Genomic DNA, 13,683 nt, shown 5'->3' with positions numbered 1-13,683 from the left:
TACAACAAGTTGTTGACCTATGACGTAGACTTGCCAAACACACGTACACTTGCTCTTCTTCAAAAATGGTTTGTACTTTTCTTCCCGTGAACCCATTACTTTAGAAATGTCTAGCTAATAATAGTCTTGTCCCTAGATTTCTGATCTGGTGTGGATATATATGCACGTGACGTGCAAACCAGCTTTAATTGTGAGGTTAAGGACTTAGTCACTAGTCAATTGGCTTTAAATGAAGTCAGTCCAACTGAAATAAGTGCTGTGCAAATACATCAGTTTCAGCCAAAGCAAAAAATTTCATCGAGTAAAACTAACCATGAGTTTCAGTAGCGAAGCGTTTATCCAGATATTGCTCATCTTTCTCCTTCTCCCCTCTAGCATCTGCCAACTTCCCCTTGACACCCTTACGCCAAACCAACCCATCAGAGACGGCGACGTTTTAGTCTCTAGCAGGAAACTCTTTGCACTAGGGTTCTTCAGCCCCGGAAATCCTCAGCACCGCCACGTTGGAGTTTGGTTTTACAAAGTTCCAGAGAAAACCATTGTCTGGGTTGCGAACAGAAACCACCCAGTCAATGATTCCTCTGGAGTGCTATCGATCAGTGGTGATGGAGGCCTTGTCATACACGGAAAGGACCAAAGTACCCCTCTTTGGTCCGCAAACGTTACTCTCTCTTCTCCAAACAATTTCACAGCCAAGCTTCGGGATACAGGAAATCTTGTTTTACTTGAGAATGGAAACCAAAGAGTTGTGTGGGATAGCTTTGATTACCCCTCAGATACAGTGCTTTCCTCTATGAAGCTTGGGCTGGACCGGCGGTCCGGGTTGGAGTGGCTCATAACGTCTTGGAAGTCAAAAGATGACCCGGGAACCGGGAGCTGTACATATGGGATAGACCCGAGGGGGTCTCCGCAGTTGTTTCTGAAAAAGGAGGGAGGCCCATTGTGGCGGAGCGGCCCTTGGATCGGGGACAGATGGAGCGGTGAACCCCAACTAAGCAGTACCGTTGGACTCTTCAATTTAAGTTTTGTCAACAATGAAGACGAGATATCCTACAAGCGTGTTGTTGCAAATGACTCATTGTTCACAAGGGGGGTGCTAGATGAATCAGGAATATATCAACGGCTCATGTGGAATGATAAGGAAAACAAATGGATCGAATTGGTCTCCGACCCGAATGAGTGGTGTGATAACTATGGACTCTGTGGTCCAAATAGTAACTGTGACCCATACAATGACTATAAGTTTGCTTGCACTTGCCAACCCGGCTTCGAACCCAAATCGCCTAGTGACTGGTACTTGAGAATTGGCGTGGGTGGGTGCATTAGGAAAGCAGGAGTGTCTGTGTGTCGGAACGGAGAAGGGTTCGTGCCGGTGAATCGTGTAAAGGTACCGGACTCATCTACGGCAGTACGTGTGAATATGAGTTTGAGTTTGGAAGCTTGTAAGCTAGAGTGCTTGATGGATTGTTCTTGCACGGCTTACACGAGTGCAGATGAGCGGGGAGGTGGAAATGGGTGCTTGACATGGCACGGGGACTTGATGGACACGAGGACTTACCCCAAAGTTGGTCAAGATTTATATGTTCGAGTTGATGCAACTTCTCTAGGTACGTTTCTTTATGTTTATAATACTACACTAAACTTAATTGTGGTCGTTCAATGAAACATAGAAAAAATAAAACAAAAAACAACTACAGAATTTTAATTGTGGTATGAACTCAGAAACTTATATAGGCCACCTTCTTTGGAAATTGGAATAGAAGGGGCCATTTTTATGTAAATAAAATGATGAACTTGCAGACCAAGCATCAAAAGCATCAGTCCAAAAACTAGCTAGCTCTAAGCTTAATGCTAACCCATATCCAACAAGGAACCCTAGCCACCTTTATCCTTCAACGGCCATTTGCCACCGACATCCAAGCCGCCAACGAAACCATGGCGACCAGTGAGTTCCCACCCGAGATCCATTATTGGTTGCTCATTACGGTTATGTTCCTTTGCCTCTAAACTTAAAAATTTCAGTAATCACCAAAAATTGAGGATTTCTTAATCTTCTGTTCTTCGGATTTTTTTTTTGTTTGGTCTTGTTATTAATCTTCTGTTCCTAATCTTCAGTAATCTCCAAAACTGATGATTTCTTATTCCATACCTTTGTAGCTCAATATGAGAAATCAAATGGCTCTCTTAGCAAGAAGGCGACGCTGGCAATTTCACTAGGATCTGTTACAGTTTTCCTTCTCTTACTTACCCTTTATTGGTTGGTAAGCATGAAGATGAAAGGTGAATAAACTTGATCTCGCCTTCTAATCATTCATCAACATGTTTCACCTCACCGTTATGTAAATTACTCCCCTGTTTTGCATTACGAATATCACCTCATGAGGCTAACTAAGCTTAACTGTCAAGATATATATGATCGAATATGGCAGTATGGTTATAAAGATCACTTGTTCTTGTTTGATGATAGGCAATCGTAGACGAAATAAATGTTCATTTATACTTACGGCCGGGTCAACCTACTTCGAAGAATCTTCTGGTGGAACAGCTTTTGATGATAGTAGAATAAACTCAGAGTTAGCATTCTTTCATCTAAAAACCATAACAACCGCCACAAACAATTTCTCCATTGAAAACAAGCTTGGAGAAGGAGGTTTTGGCTCCGTTTATAAGGTAGTTGCCCTTACATTATGTCTGAAATCATTAAAAAAAATATAAAAAAATTGGTGGATGCGTCACTCGCTTCAACTACTCTCTTTTCAATTTCAGGGCATACTTCACAATGGAAAGGAAATAGCAGTAAAAAGACTATCCAAGTTTTCTGGCCAAGGAGTTGAAGAGTTTAAGAATGAAATTCTTCTGATTGCAAAACTCCAGCACAGAAACCTTGTCAGGATTTTAGGTTGTTGTGTTGAAGATGAAGAGAAGATTCTAATCTATGAATACTTGCCAAACAAAAGTTTGGACTCTTTCATCTTTAGTAAGTCTTTTATATTTATATATATATGTATATATATATCTTTAGTTATATATGTCTACAATTATTATTTGTAACTTCAAACTTTACATGTCTTACTCTATCCAGATGAAACAAAGAGAGCACTTTTAAATTGGACAAAACGTTTCGAGATTATCTTTGGGATTGCTAGAGGGATATTATATCTTCATGAAGATTCGAGATTAAGAATTATCCATAGAGATCTAAAGGCCAGCAATGTCCTATTGGATAATTCTTTGAACCCAAAAATTGCAGATTTTGGTATGGCTAGAATATTTAGTGGGGAGCAAAGTGAAGCGAATACCAATCGTGTGGTTGGAACATAGTAAGTTTCCTACAAAATTAGCAGACGTCATTAATAATTTTTGGTCTGTGTGATCATACTCTTAGCAGACGTCATTGATATATTCTATTGAATGAAGCTTAACATTTACTTTCTGTTTTCTGCAGTGGTTATATGTCCCCGGAATATGCAATGGAAGGACTGTTTTCAATCAAGTCTGATGTATATAGTTTTGGTGTTTTACTGCTAGAAATCATCACTGGCAAAAAGAATGTTGGCTATTACCATGAGGAGTATCCTAATTCAAATTTGGTTGGACATGTAAGCATGCAAGTCTAGCTATTTGCAAACAATGACTATCATAATATACTCCGTACTTATCACACTAACTTGATGGTGTTTAAACTATTTTCAGGTTTGGGACTTGTGGAAAGAAGGCAGAGCTGTGGAAATCTTTGATTCATCTATAGAAGAATACCTTGTTAGTGAAGTTGTAAGGTGCATTCAAATCGGGCTTTTGTGCGTGCAAGAATATGCAACAGACCGACCAACCATGTCAGCAGTTGTTTCCATGTTAGGTAATGATGCAGCTCTTCCTTCACCAAGACGACCCGCATTTTTACTAAAGAGAATGACTCCTAGTGGAGAACCATCCAGCGGTGAAGGAGCTAATTCAGTAAATGATGTCACATGTACAATTGTAGAAGGTCGCTAAAGGCTATTTGTATGTCTAGTTGCAACGATAATCCAATTGAGCAATGTATGGAAGATTCTATTATCCTCCAACTGGGCTTCTGAGTAATGTAGAATGTAATTGGAGTGTTACCTTGAAGCATATAGAGATAAAGATGATCTCCATCCAGAGGAGTTTTAATCGTAAGTTTCTACCCCATTGCACCCAAGTATATTTGCAATGTACATCATAACTTTTATTACTGCACCATCAAGATAATTCATAATTTGTACTGTTTGGAATGGCAGCTTATATGTTTATTTAAACAAATGCCACCGAACCTAATCAGCTTTGATGATATCTTCCCTGTTTTTGTTCGTGTCCCGTTCAGGAGCAGAATTGTAAGCATGAATGTCATATTTTCGTTCATCAAGAGAAGCCAACTTTCCTTTGAAATTCCTGTTCACAATGCACATTTGTCAGGTGTAAAAAGATGCACCTTGAGGATCAAATCAGTTCGGCTTTCACAAGGCCTTTTTCTTCACATGCAAAATGAGGTACGTTTTTCCAATATTATTTGTGTAATCTAGTGGATACGTGTTGACCGTTGCTAGCCACTTTTAAAGATATTGAGTGGAAACTTCTGAGATGGGAAAGGGAGACCGGAGTTGATGCACTTCGTCAACAAAGGGATTCGAAAGGGAGACCGGAGTTGATAAACTTTGTCAACAAAGCATGCGGAAATGAAAGCTTTGTCAAATACATGGACATGTTAGCCATCAGTGCTTGGACCTGAAAGGCGTGAAAAGTCACAAACTGAGCTTTATGGCTGACATTCTTTATTGACCGCAACCTTGAAAATGTCTAACTTTGGCATTCAAAACTGTCTTCGAGAATTCAGACTGTCTTATTGTTCGAGTTGTCTCTGTTTCTCTTTCCCTTAACTGAGGTTGAGTGAAGCATGGAGTCTAAAAAATGGTTCATCAGATTAACCTTACTGTGTATCTTCATTGTTCTTCCATCTTGCATTTCAACTGAAACCATTACTCTAAACCAAGCAATCAAAGATGGCGATGTATTAGTCTCTAGCCGGAAAATATTTGCACTTGGGTTCTTCAGCCCAGGAAATTCTGGTAAGCGTTATGTTGGAGTATGGTATAACCAAGTTCCTAACAAAACCATCGTTTGGGTTGCAAACAGGGACAATCCAGTAAATGATACCTCCGGATTCCTAGCAATTCAAGGAAATGGAGGCCTTGTTATCTACGGAAATGAACGAAATATCCCTCTTTGGTCAGCTAATGTCAGTCTCTCTTCGCCAAACAGTTCCATCGTCAAGCTTCTGGATACAGGAAATCTTGTGTTGCTTGAGAATGGGGATAGTCAAAGGGTGGTGTGGCAAGGCTTTGATTATCCCACAGATACAATGCTTCCCACTATGAAACTTGGGGTGGACCGACGGTCTGGGTTGAACCGGTCGCTCACATCTTGGAAGTCCCAAAGTGACCCGGGAAAAGGGAACTGCTCATATTGGGTTGATCCAGGTGGGTTACAGATGATTCTTTACAAGGATGGAGCTCCAAGGTGGCGGTCCGAAATTGGATCTTGGACTGGCCAGAGATGGGGTGTTGTAACAACTTTTGTGTACAATGAAGATGAGGTCACCGTGGTGACTATCCCTACCACCAATCAGTCAACATTCTCCAGGACAGTACTCGATGAATCGGGAATTCTTGGACGGTTCATGTGGGACGATAGGCTACATCAATGGACCGACTATTGGTCTGCCCCAATAGAGCGTTGTGATTTCTATGGACAATGTGGTCCAAATGGTAACTGTGACCCATATACTGTTGACACCACACTGATTACAATCGGTTGCAGCTGCTTGCCCGGGTATGAACCCAAGTCTCCGGAAGATTGGTATATGAGAGATGGGTCAGGTGGCTGTGTAAATGAAACAGGAATATCCATGTGCCGGAGTGGGGAAGGTTTCGTGAAGGTGAAAAATGTAAAACTACCAGATTCCTCTCTGGCAAGTGTAGACATGAGTTTAAGTTTGAAAGAGTGTGAGAAAAAGTGCTTGGAAAATTGTTCTTGCACTGCATACTCAAGTGCCAATGAGAGCAGCAGAGAGGTTGGATGTGTGACATGGTATGGGGACTTGATGGACACATCAACTAATCCAGATGTCGGGCAAGATTTATATGTCCGTGTTGATGCAGCGGTGTTAGGTAGGTACATTTTCCTAATATGAGTAGAGCTTTCCTTTCTTATGATTCATATTCTGTTAGAACTTTTTAAACATTTTCCTAATCATAAAAACCAATTATGTATTAGCATCTGTCGTTGTAGGGTGAATGTGCTTAGCCAGCTCCAAGTATCCCTAACATTTGAGTTTCTTGGACTATCATTTTCTAATTTATCTTTTCATGTTTTCTTTGTAGCTGAATATGCAAAGAAGTCAAATGCTCTAAGCAAGAAGGGAAAGCTAGCAATTTCATTAGCCTCATCAGCTGTTCTCGCTTTACTTTTACTAGTTTCCCTTTTGTATTGGTTCATGCGGAGGAAGAGAAATGGTAAGCAAATTTGCAGTCACCTATTCCATCGAGCATCAGTTTTTCACCTTATTTGTTAGCACTCACATCACCGCCATCTATATGATTGACAACCGAAAAATGTATCATATATGATTTGTTCTTTTTTTTCTTTAGAAGCAAAAAAATAAGTTCTTGTTTTCAATCTTCTGATTGCTAATGGAAGAAAAGCTATAAGATTACTCACTTTTTCTGTACTAAATGGCAGCTAAGCAAACACAAGAGAAATATATATTCCGAGCTAGCATGGAAGACTCCACTGGAGATCTTAATGATGAAAATAAGATGAACTCAGACGTGCCATTCTTTGACCTGAGAACCATAGCAGCTTCTACAGACAACTTTTCAATTGCAAACAAGCTTGGAAATGGTGGCTTTGGCTCAGTATATAAGGTGTACACACACACACATATTTTGATCATAAACCAAACTTTTAGATGTGTATGCATCAATTTTACTACTTTTTTTTTACTTTGTTATTCGGATTACAATTGCAGGGCATCCTATGTAATGGAACGGAAATAGCAGTTAAAAGGCTGTCAAAGCATTCTGGCCAAGGTGTCAAAGAGTTTAAGAATGAAGTTGTGCTGATTGCAAAACTCCAACACAGGAACCTTGTAAGGATTCTAGGTTATTGTGTTCAAGATGAAGAAAAGATGCTCATCTATGAATACGTGCCAAACAGAAGTTTGGACTTTTTCATTTTTGGTATGTCTTAATTCCTTTTTGAGTCTTATATCTTAATTTACCACTCAGGAATTCATTAAAAGAAAAAATACTTATTCTTAAGTTTTTAAACTTCCCAGATGAAACAAAAAGAGCACTTTTAGATTGGACAAAACGCTTTGGGATCATTTGTGGAATTGCTAGAGGGATCTTATACCTTCATCAAGATTCAAGATTAAGAATCATCCATAGAGATCTAAAGGCAAGCAATATTCTACTTGATGGTTCCATGAATCCCAAAATTGCAGATTTTGGAATGGCTAGAATATTTAGTGGAGATCAAAGTGAAGCAAGTACAAGTCGTGTTGTCGGAACATAGTAAGTAATTTCATCAAAAATAGGAGATATATACCATAATAGTTTCAAGTACTCCCTTGTGGTACTCAATTTTTCTATCTCCCGACCACAAGCTGAAGCAGTAGAAACTAGTTGTTAATGCAAATCTTGCCTTGATATATAGTTTTCTTTATGTTTGGTTGCAGTGGTTATATGTCACCAGAATATGCAATGGAAGGACTGTTTTCGGTAAAGTCTGATGTGTATAGTTTTGGCGTTTTACTACTCGAAATCATTACAGGCAAAAGGAATGCTGGTTATTACCATGAGAAGTATCCGGATTCAAATTTGGTTGGCCATGTAAGCTTACAAGTAACAAGTTTAATTACACTTCATTCCCTCCTAATATTGCTAACTTTATGCTCTGGAAATCATATCTAGGTTTGGGCGTTGTGGAAAGAAGGTAAAGCATTGGAAATAGTTGATTCCTGTCTAGACGAAGCGTTTCCTGTCAATGGGGTTCTCAGATGCATCCAAATTGCTCTCCTGTGCGTGCAAGAATTTGCAACGGACCGACCAACCATGCCAACTGTTGTTTTCATGTTAGGTAATGATGCTGCTCTTGCTTCAGCAAGACGACCTGCATTTTTAGTGAAGAGAATCTATTCTGATGGAGAGCTATCTGTAAATGATGTCACATGTACAATGGTAGAAGCTCGCTAACGGCCTAGGATCCAATTGTATGCCTAGTTGTAATGCTGGTCTTGTTTGGCTATGGAAGAAGTTTCTTACTGCATTTGGACTTATAAGCTGGATCAAAAAACCATTGTGCCAGTTGATTTTGATCTCCCAAACTTAGCTTAGGCGTCATTGCTGGGTTTCTGTAATTTCGTCATTGGATCTTGATACTCAAATTAAAGGAAGCTCTCTTCCTATTGACTTCAGAAACCTAGAATGCTGGAAGTACATAAACACAGAAAAATTTCATCATCCCAGAACAATTTTGTGATTTTTTCCCCATTGCAACTTTTTGTTTGAATTTAACTGTGAGAAAAGAGCTTATTTACTTTATCATTTTGTTAATGTATAGAGGGTCAACCCAAATTGTTTATCAATGTCAAATGCCAGTTCAATATACTCTGAAGACTCTTCAAGGCATCTTGCCCTATTTTTGTTCGTGTCCTGTTTTAAATCAGAGCAGACGTTGTAAGTATCAACAAATTTTCTTTGTCAAATATACTGGATATATGGTGATCATCTAGTGGACTTTCTAGAGAAAGGCAACAACTATGATTTGTCAAATATGATATGATGACCTTAGGAAACAAGTTATGTTATAGTTACACCTACACAATGAGCCTGAGGCCATAAGACGCATTAAAATGAGTACCTAGCTAAGCTTGCTGGCTTCTGTCTTTGTCACTGTCACTTTTATCACGAGTCCCCTGTTGACCGTTGCCTTTAAAAAACTAGACCAGAACAATATAAACAAACTCTTTGAGACTGGTGTCTGGTCACCGTTTCTAGAACCCCTCCAATCCATCAATGAGCAACCTCATTAGCTCATTGAAAAATTTACCATGAGTTCTACAAGGTGGTTCATCAGTTTCCTTGTTCTTCTCCCGTCTTGCATCTCCCTTGACACCGTTACTCCAAATTAAGCTGCAATATACACAAATCAAAATATATACATCGTTGGTTGCCTGTTGCATCACTAGAACTCTGTACTGTACACTTACTTTAAAATTAGTTTCCGTTATTGCATGACTTACGAGTAAATCTACGATCCAGTTTATGACGATAGATAGATGGCTATGGAAGTACTAGTTCACTAAATAAAAATATAATGGGTCGGGCAGGGCAGGAAAGTCTAGAACACTTTGACAATGACTCAATGAGGTATATTGTAAAGCCCCCCTAACAAGACTCTTAATCATTCTTTAAATGTGTAGAAGCTTTTTTTTTTGTTTTTTTTTTTTTTTTTTTAATCAAACCTCGCAAATGCGAGGAAAAAGATTTTAAATGTGTAAAAGCTTTATCTTGAAGTTGATGCTATTAAGGCAAGAACAGAAAGTCAAATAAGAGAGGATAAGTCGCCTATGAGACAAAAAGAGGAGGAAGCTTCATCGAGTGGGGATGAAGAGGAAGTAGGAAGGAAATGAAATTGTGTATTTAAGTTCTAATTGACTCTCAGCTGCACAAGAACAGAAAGTCAAATAAGGAGAGCCAACCACTCCAGAACAGAACAGTATTCCAGATAAGAAGATCTTGTATCTATTTTTGTTCTTTTATTGAGCAATCTCATTCCTCATTGAGTAAACCAAGAATTTTACTACCATGTGGTTTGACAAAATATTGCTCATCTCGTTTGTTCTTCTTCCCTCTTGCATTTGCCTTGATACCTTTACTCTAAATCAAGCCATCAAAGACGGTGATGTGTTAGTCTCCGGCAGGGAAATCTTTGCACTTGGATTTTTCAGTGCAGGCAATTCTACTAACCGTTACGTTGGAGTATGGTATAACCAAATTTCTAACCAAACAGTTGTGTGGGTTGCAAACAGAGACAACCCTGTCCCTGATACCTCTGGAGTGCTATCCATAAATGGAGATGGAGGCCTAGTCATCTATGGAAATAACCGAAGTTTCCCTCTTTGGTCTGCTAATGTCACTCTCTCTTCTCCAAACAGTTCAATTGCCAAGCTTCTGGATACAGGAAATCTTGTCTTGCTCGAGAATGAGAATAGTCAAAAGGTTCTATGGCAAGGATTTGATTATCCCACTGATACAATGCTTCCACTTATGAAAATTGGTTTGGACAGGCGGTCTGGGCTGAACAGGTTCTTAACATCTTGGAAGTCGAAAGATGACCCAGGAACCGGCAGCTGTTCATATCGGCTTGACCCTAGTGGATTTCCACAGACGATTTTGTACAAGGATAGAGCTCCATGGTGGCGGGCTGGAGTGGCATCTTGGGTTGACCAGACATGGGGTACTGCAACAATTTTAGTGAACAATGCAGATGAGGTATCCCTTATGTCATCAGCTAAGAACAATCAGTCAAATTTCTCAAGGACGGTGTTAGATGAATCAGGAACATTAGGACGGTTCACGTGGAATGATCGAGCACAAAAATGGACAGAATATTGGTCTGCTCCAATAGAGCGTTGCGATTTTTATGGAGAATGTGGTCCAAATGGTAACTGCGATCCCTACGCTACTAATACTATAGATTGTACCTGCCTTCCGGGGTTTGAACCCAAGTCGCCAACTGATTGGTACTCGAGAGATGGGACGGATGGGTGTGTAAAGAAAAAAGGAGTTTCTACATGTCGAAATGGGGAAAAATTTGTGCCTCTGGAAAGTAAGAAAATACCAGACTTGTCTAGGGCACTTGTTAATATGAATGTGAGTATGAAAGCGTGCGAGCAAGGATGCTTGACAAATTGTTCTTGCGTTGCATACAGTAGCAGCGACAAGACTGGATGTGTGACATGGTATGGGGAATTGATGGACACAAGGGCGCTGCCAAATACTGGTCAAACTTTATATGTACGAGTTGATGCAATCGTCTTTGGTACGTTCCTCCTCGTTTTATTGTTTCCCTAATCTTTCTTATTAAGTTCTTTCTTTTTATTTTTATTTTCTTTGTAGCTCAATATGCAAAGAAGTCAAATGATTCTCTTAGCAAGAAGACAAAGCTGGCAATTTCACTACTATCTGTTTTAGCGCTATTTCTACTAGTTTTCCTTGTCTATTGGTTGCTGAGGATGAAGAGAAAAGGTGATCACGTCACTCTTTTTTGAGATGCATATTTTTCATGGTCCTATCTCTTTTTTGATTTCATGAAAAGTGATTCATTATTCAGTTATTTAGTGTTTGTTCTATATATAGCACAATTATATTTCACCCAGCTCTATATGTAATAATTTAATATTTATAGGTAAAAGAAGACGAGATGAATATTCATTTAGCTCCCTCAAGGAATCTACTGGTGGAATGGAACCTGATGAAAGTAGCATGAGCTCAGATTTGCCATTCTTTGACCTAACAACCATAGCAGCAGCCACAGACAACTTCTCTCTTGCAAATAAGCTTGGAACAGGCGGTTTTGGCTCCGTCTATAAGGTACTACAGTTTCCCTCAGATAACTTCTCAAATCATAAATGAGAATTTTGTGCTGATTTACATCTATCTATATTATGTATTGTTTATGTAAGTACATTTTGATGAGGATATGTGATATTTTTGTGTAAGCTAACTGAATGCGTCATTCATAATTTACTGAAGTATATACTATATGTCAAACATGAATTCAGGGTGTACTTTTTAATGGAAAGGAAATAGCAGTGAAAAGATTATCGAAGACCTCGGGTCAAGGAATTAAAGAGTTTAAAAATGAGGTTTTGTTGATTGCGAAACTCCAACATCGCAACCTTGTGAGGATATTAGGTTGTTGCGTTCAAGATGAAGAGAAGATGCTAATCTATGAGTACTTACCAAACAAAGGCCTCGACTTTTTTATTTTTAGTATGTCTTCTTTTTTGCTTTTTATTTCTTAAATTCTCACTTAAAACAAAGCAACCAAGAATTTAGTCTGAATTTCCTAATGTTTGCAGATGAAACCAACAGAGCACTTTTAGATTGGACAAGACGCTTTGAGATTATCCACGGAATTACTAGAGGAATTATATATCTTCATCAAGATTCAAGATTAAGAATTATCCACCGAGATCTAAAGGCCAGCAATGTTCTATTAGATGCTTCTATGAACCCCAAAATTGCAGATTTTGGTATGGCTAGAATTTTTAAGGGAGATCAAAATGAAGCAAATACAAAGCGTGTGGTTGGAACATAGTAAGTGAATTTCTCCAAGTGAGATGATATAAACTTGATAATGCATGCATTCCAGTATACTGCACAATCCAAATGCTAATTTCCTGTTGATTGGTGAAAGAAGCTTGATAATCAACTATTTGTTTATGTTTGTGCAGTGGTTATATGTCACCAGAGTATGCAATGCGAGGAAGGTTTTCAGTGAAGTCAGATGTATATAGCTTTGGCGTTTTACTAATAGAAATCATTACCGGGAGAAAGAATAATGGCTTTTACCATGAGGAACATCCCGACTCAAATTTAGTTGGCCATGTGAGCGCACTATTCTGAGAGCAAACAGTGTTATCCCCCTACTTATCGTTGCTAATTAATTACTCAACATAAATTGTTTTTAGGTTTGGAACTTGTGGAGAGAAGGTAAAGTCTTGCAAATAGTTGATTCGTCCATTGGTGAATCATACCCCGTCAACGAAGTTCTGAAATGTATTCAAATTGCCTTCTTGTGCTTGCAAGAGTATCCAGCTGACCGGCCAACAATGTCTGAAGTTCTTTTCATGCTAGGTATCAATGCGGCTCTTCCTTCACCACAAAAACCTGCATTCTTATTGGAGAGAAGTAGCAGTTCTATGGGTGGCAAGTTGTCAACCCGTGAAGGATCTAATTCTCTAAATGATTTCACATGTAGTGTGGTAGAAGCTCGGTAGGAGCGTACAATCTTAATGTGAATTTTCGCTAAGAGCCAATGATAATATATATATATATATATATATATGTTGTAAATGATAATGACTATTCATGCAATAGGTATTGCTTAATGTATGCGATTGACAGACTCGTAATGTATGCGATTGACATACTTGTAATGTGTGATTGATTAGTATAGCTATTATGTATTGCCTTTTGTATACATGATGTAACCCTATATAAACCTCATGGTGAGATGAATATAATACAATTATCCAATTCTCTACATCACGTTATCAGCACGATACTGTAACCCAAGTCCTAGCTAAAAAAAAAACTAACACCCAAAATTTTTTTCACCAAAAACTGCCACAAGCTCCTAGCCCTTGCTAGCCATACCGTGCGCTGCTCCTGCAGCCCTTGAGCACCCGTGTGCCTCCTACTGCCCCTGCAGCATCGTCGCACGCCTGCTGCCCCTGCAGTACAAGCAGCACGCTCGTTCCTGTGCAGATGAGCCTGTTTGCACGCCCCGAAAAGTCTTGATCGGGACCTCAAATAAAAATCCTTCCTTCATCAAAGTTGTTTGTCTCTCCTCTTCTATCTGACCTCCAAATTT

General features: G+C 39.1%; 2 protein-coding genes and 1 pseudogene across 4 annotated transcripts; all 3 read left to right on the top strand.

Moving 5' to 3' along the window:
* Positions 1-92: 92 nt before the first annotated feature.
* Positions 93-4,218, top strand: LOC112166048 (G-type lectin S-receptor-like serine/threonine-protein kinase At1g11410). Of its 3 annotated transcripts, none has more exons than XM_024302801.2 (7): positions 93-1,607; positions 2,158-2,280; positions 2,468-2,670; positions 2,767-2,977; positions 3,083-3,320; positions 3,446-3,599; positions 3,694-4,218. In XM_024302801.2, exons 1-7 carry the CDS (start codon positions 314-316, stop codon positions 3,991-3,993), a joined length of 2,523 nt encoding a protein of 840 aa, XP_024158569.1. In that variant the 5' UTR covers positions 93-313; the 3' UTR covers positions 3,994-4,218. The 3 variants fall into 3 exon arrangements, with proteins under 3 accessions (XP_024158569.1, XP_024158571.1, XP_040362228.1); XM_024302803.2 differs by lacking the exon at positions 93-1,607 and adding an exon at positions 1,705-1,945 and having other exon boundaries at positions 3,694-4,018; XM_040506294.1 differs by lacking the exon at positions 93-1,607 and adding an exon at positions 1,706-1,986 and having other exon boundaries at positions 3,694-4,018.
* Positions 4,219-4,880: 662 nt separating this feature from the next.
* LOC112166056 (G-type lectin S-receptor-like serine/threonine-protein kinase At1g11410) lies at positions 4,881-8,408 on the top strand. The gene is made up of 7 exons (XM_024302817.2): positions 4,881-6,185; positions 6,399-6,530; positions 6,757-6,941; positions 7,046-7,256; positions 7,355-7,592; positions 7,757-7,910; positions 7,992-8,408. Exons 1-7 carry the CDS (start codon positions 4,913-4,915, stop codon positions 8,271-8,273), a joined length of 2,475 nt encoding a protein of 824 aa, XP_024158585.1. The 5' UTR covers positions 4,881-4,912; the 3' UTR covers positions 8,274-8,408.
* Positions 8,409-9,638: 1,230 nt separating this feature from the next.
* The window catches only part of LOC112202909, a 33,581-nt pseudogene continuing 29,536 nt past the window's right edge, over positions 9,639-13,683 (top strand).

Source organism: Rosa chinensis, chromosome 5 (assembly GCF_002994745.2).
Source record: "Rosa chinensis cultivar Old Blush chromosome 5, RchiOBHm-V2, whole genome shotgun sequence".
NCBI lineage: Eukaryota > Viridiplantae > Streptophyta > Magnoliopsida > Rosales > Rosaceae > Rosa > Rosa chinensis.
The sequence above is the reverse complement of the archived record's forward strand: the minus strand, read 5'-3'. Positions and strand labels throughout refer to the sequence as shown.

What these genes read in the sequence shown, in the direction of transcription:
- LOC112166048 (XM_024302801.2), top strand. Translation starts at nt 314, where the DNA reads ATGAGTTTCAGTAGCGAAGCGTTTATCCAGATATTGCTCATCTTTCTC. An exon ending in TTTGGACTCTTTCATCTTTA is followed by an intron (nt 2,978 to 3,082) that starts GTAAGTCTTTTA and finishes TACTCTATCCAG; the next exon opens with ATGAAACAAAGAGAGCACTT. An exon ending in AATCGTGTGGTTGGAACATA is followed by an intron (nt 3,321 to 3,445) that starts GTAAGTTTCCTA and finishes TGTTTTCTGCAG; the next exon opens with TGGTTATATGTCCCCGGAAT.
- LOC112166056 (XM_024302817.2), top strand. Translation starts at nt 4,913, where the DNA reads ATGGAGTCTAAAAAATGGTTCATCAGATTAACCTTACTGTGTATCTTC. An exon ending in GCTTTGGCTCAGTATATAAG is followed by an intron (nt 6,942 to 7,045) that starts GTGTACACACAC and finishes TTACAATTGCAG; the next exon opens with GGCATCCTATGTAATGGAAC. An exon ending in AGTCGTGTTGTCGGAACATA is followed by an intron (nt 7,593 to 7,756) that starts GTAAGTAATTTC and finishes GTTTGGTTGCAG; the next exon opens with TGGTTATATGTCACCAGAAT.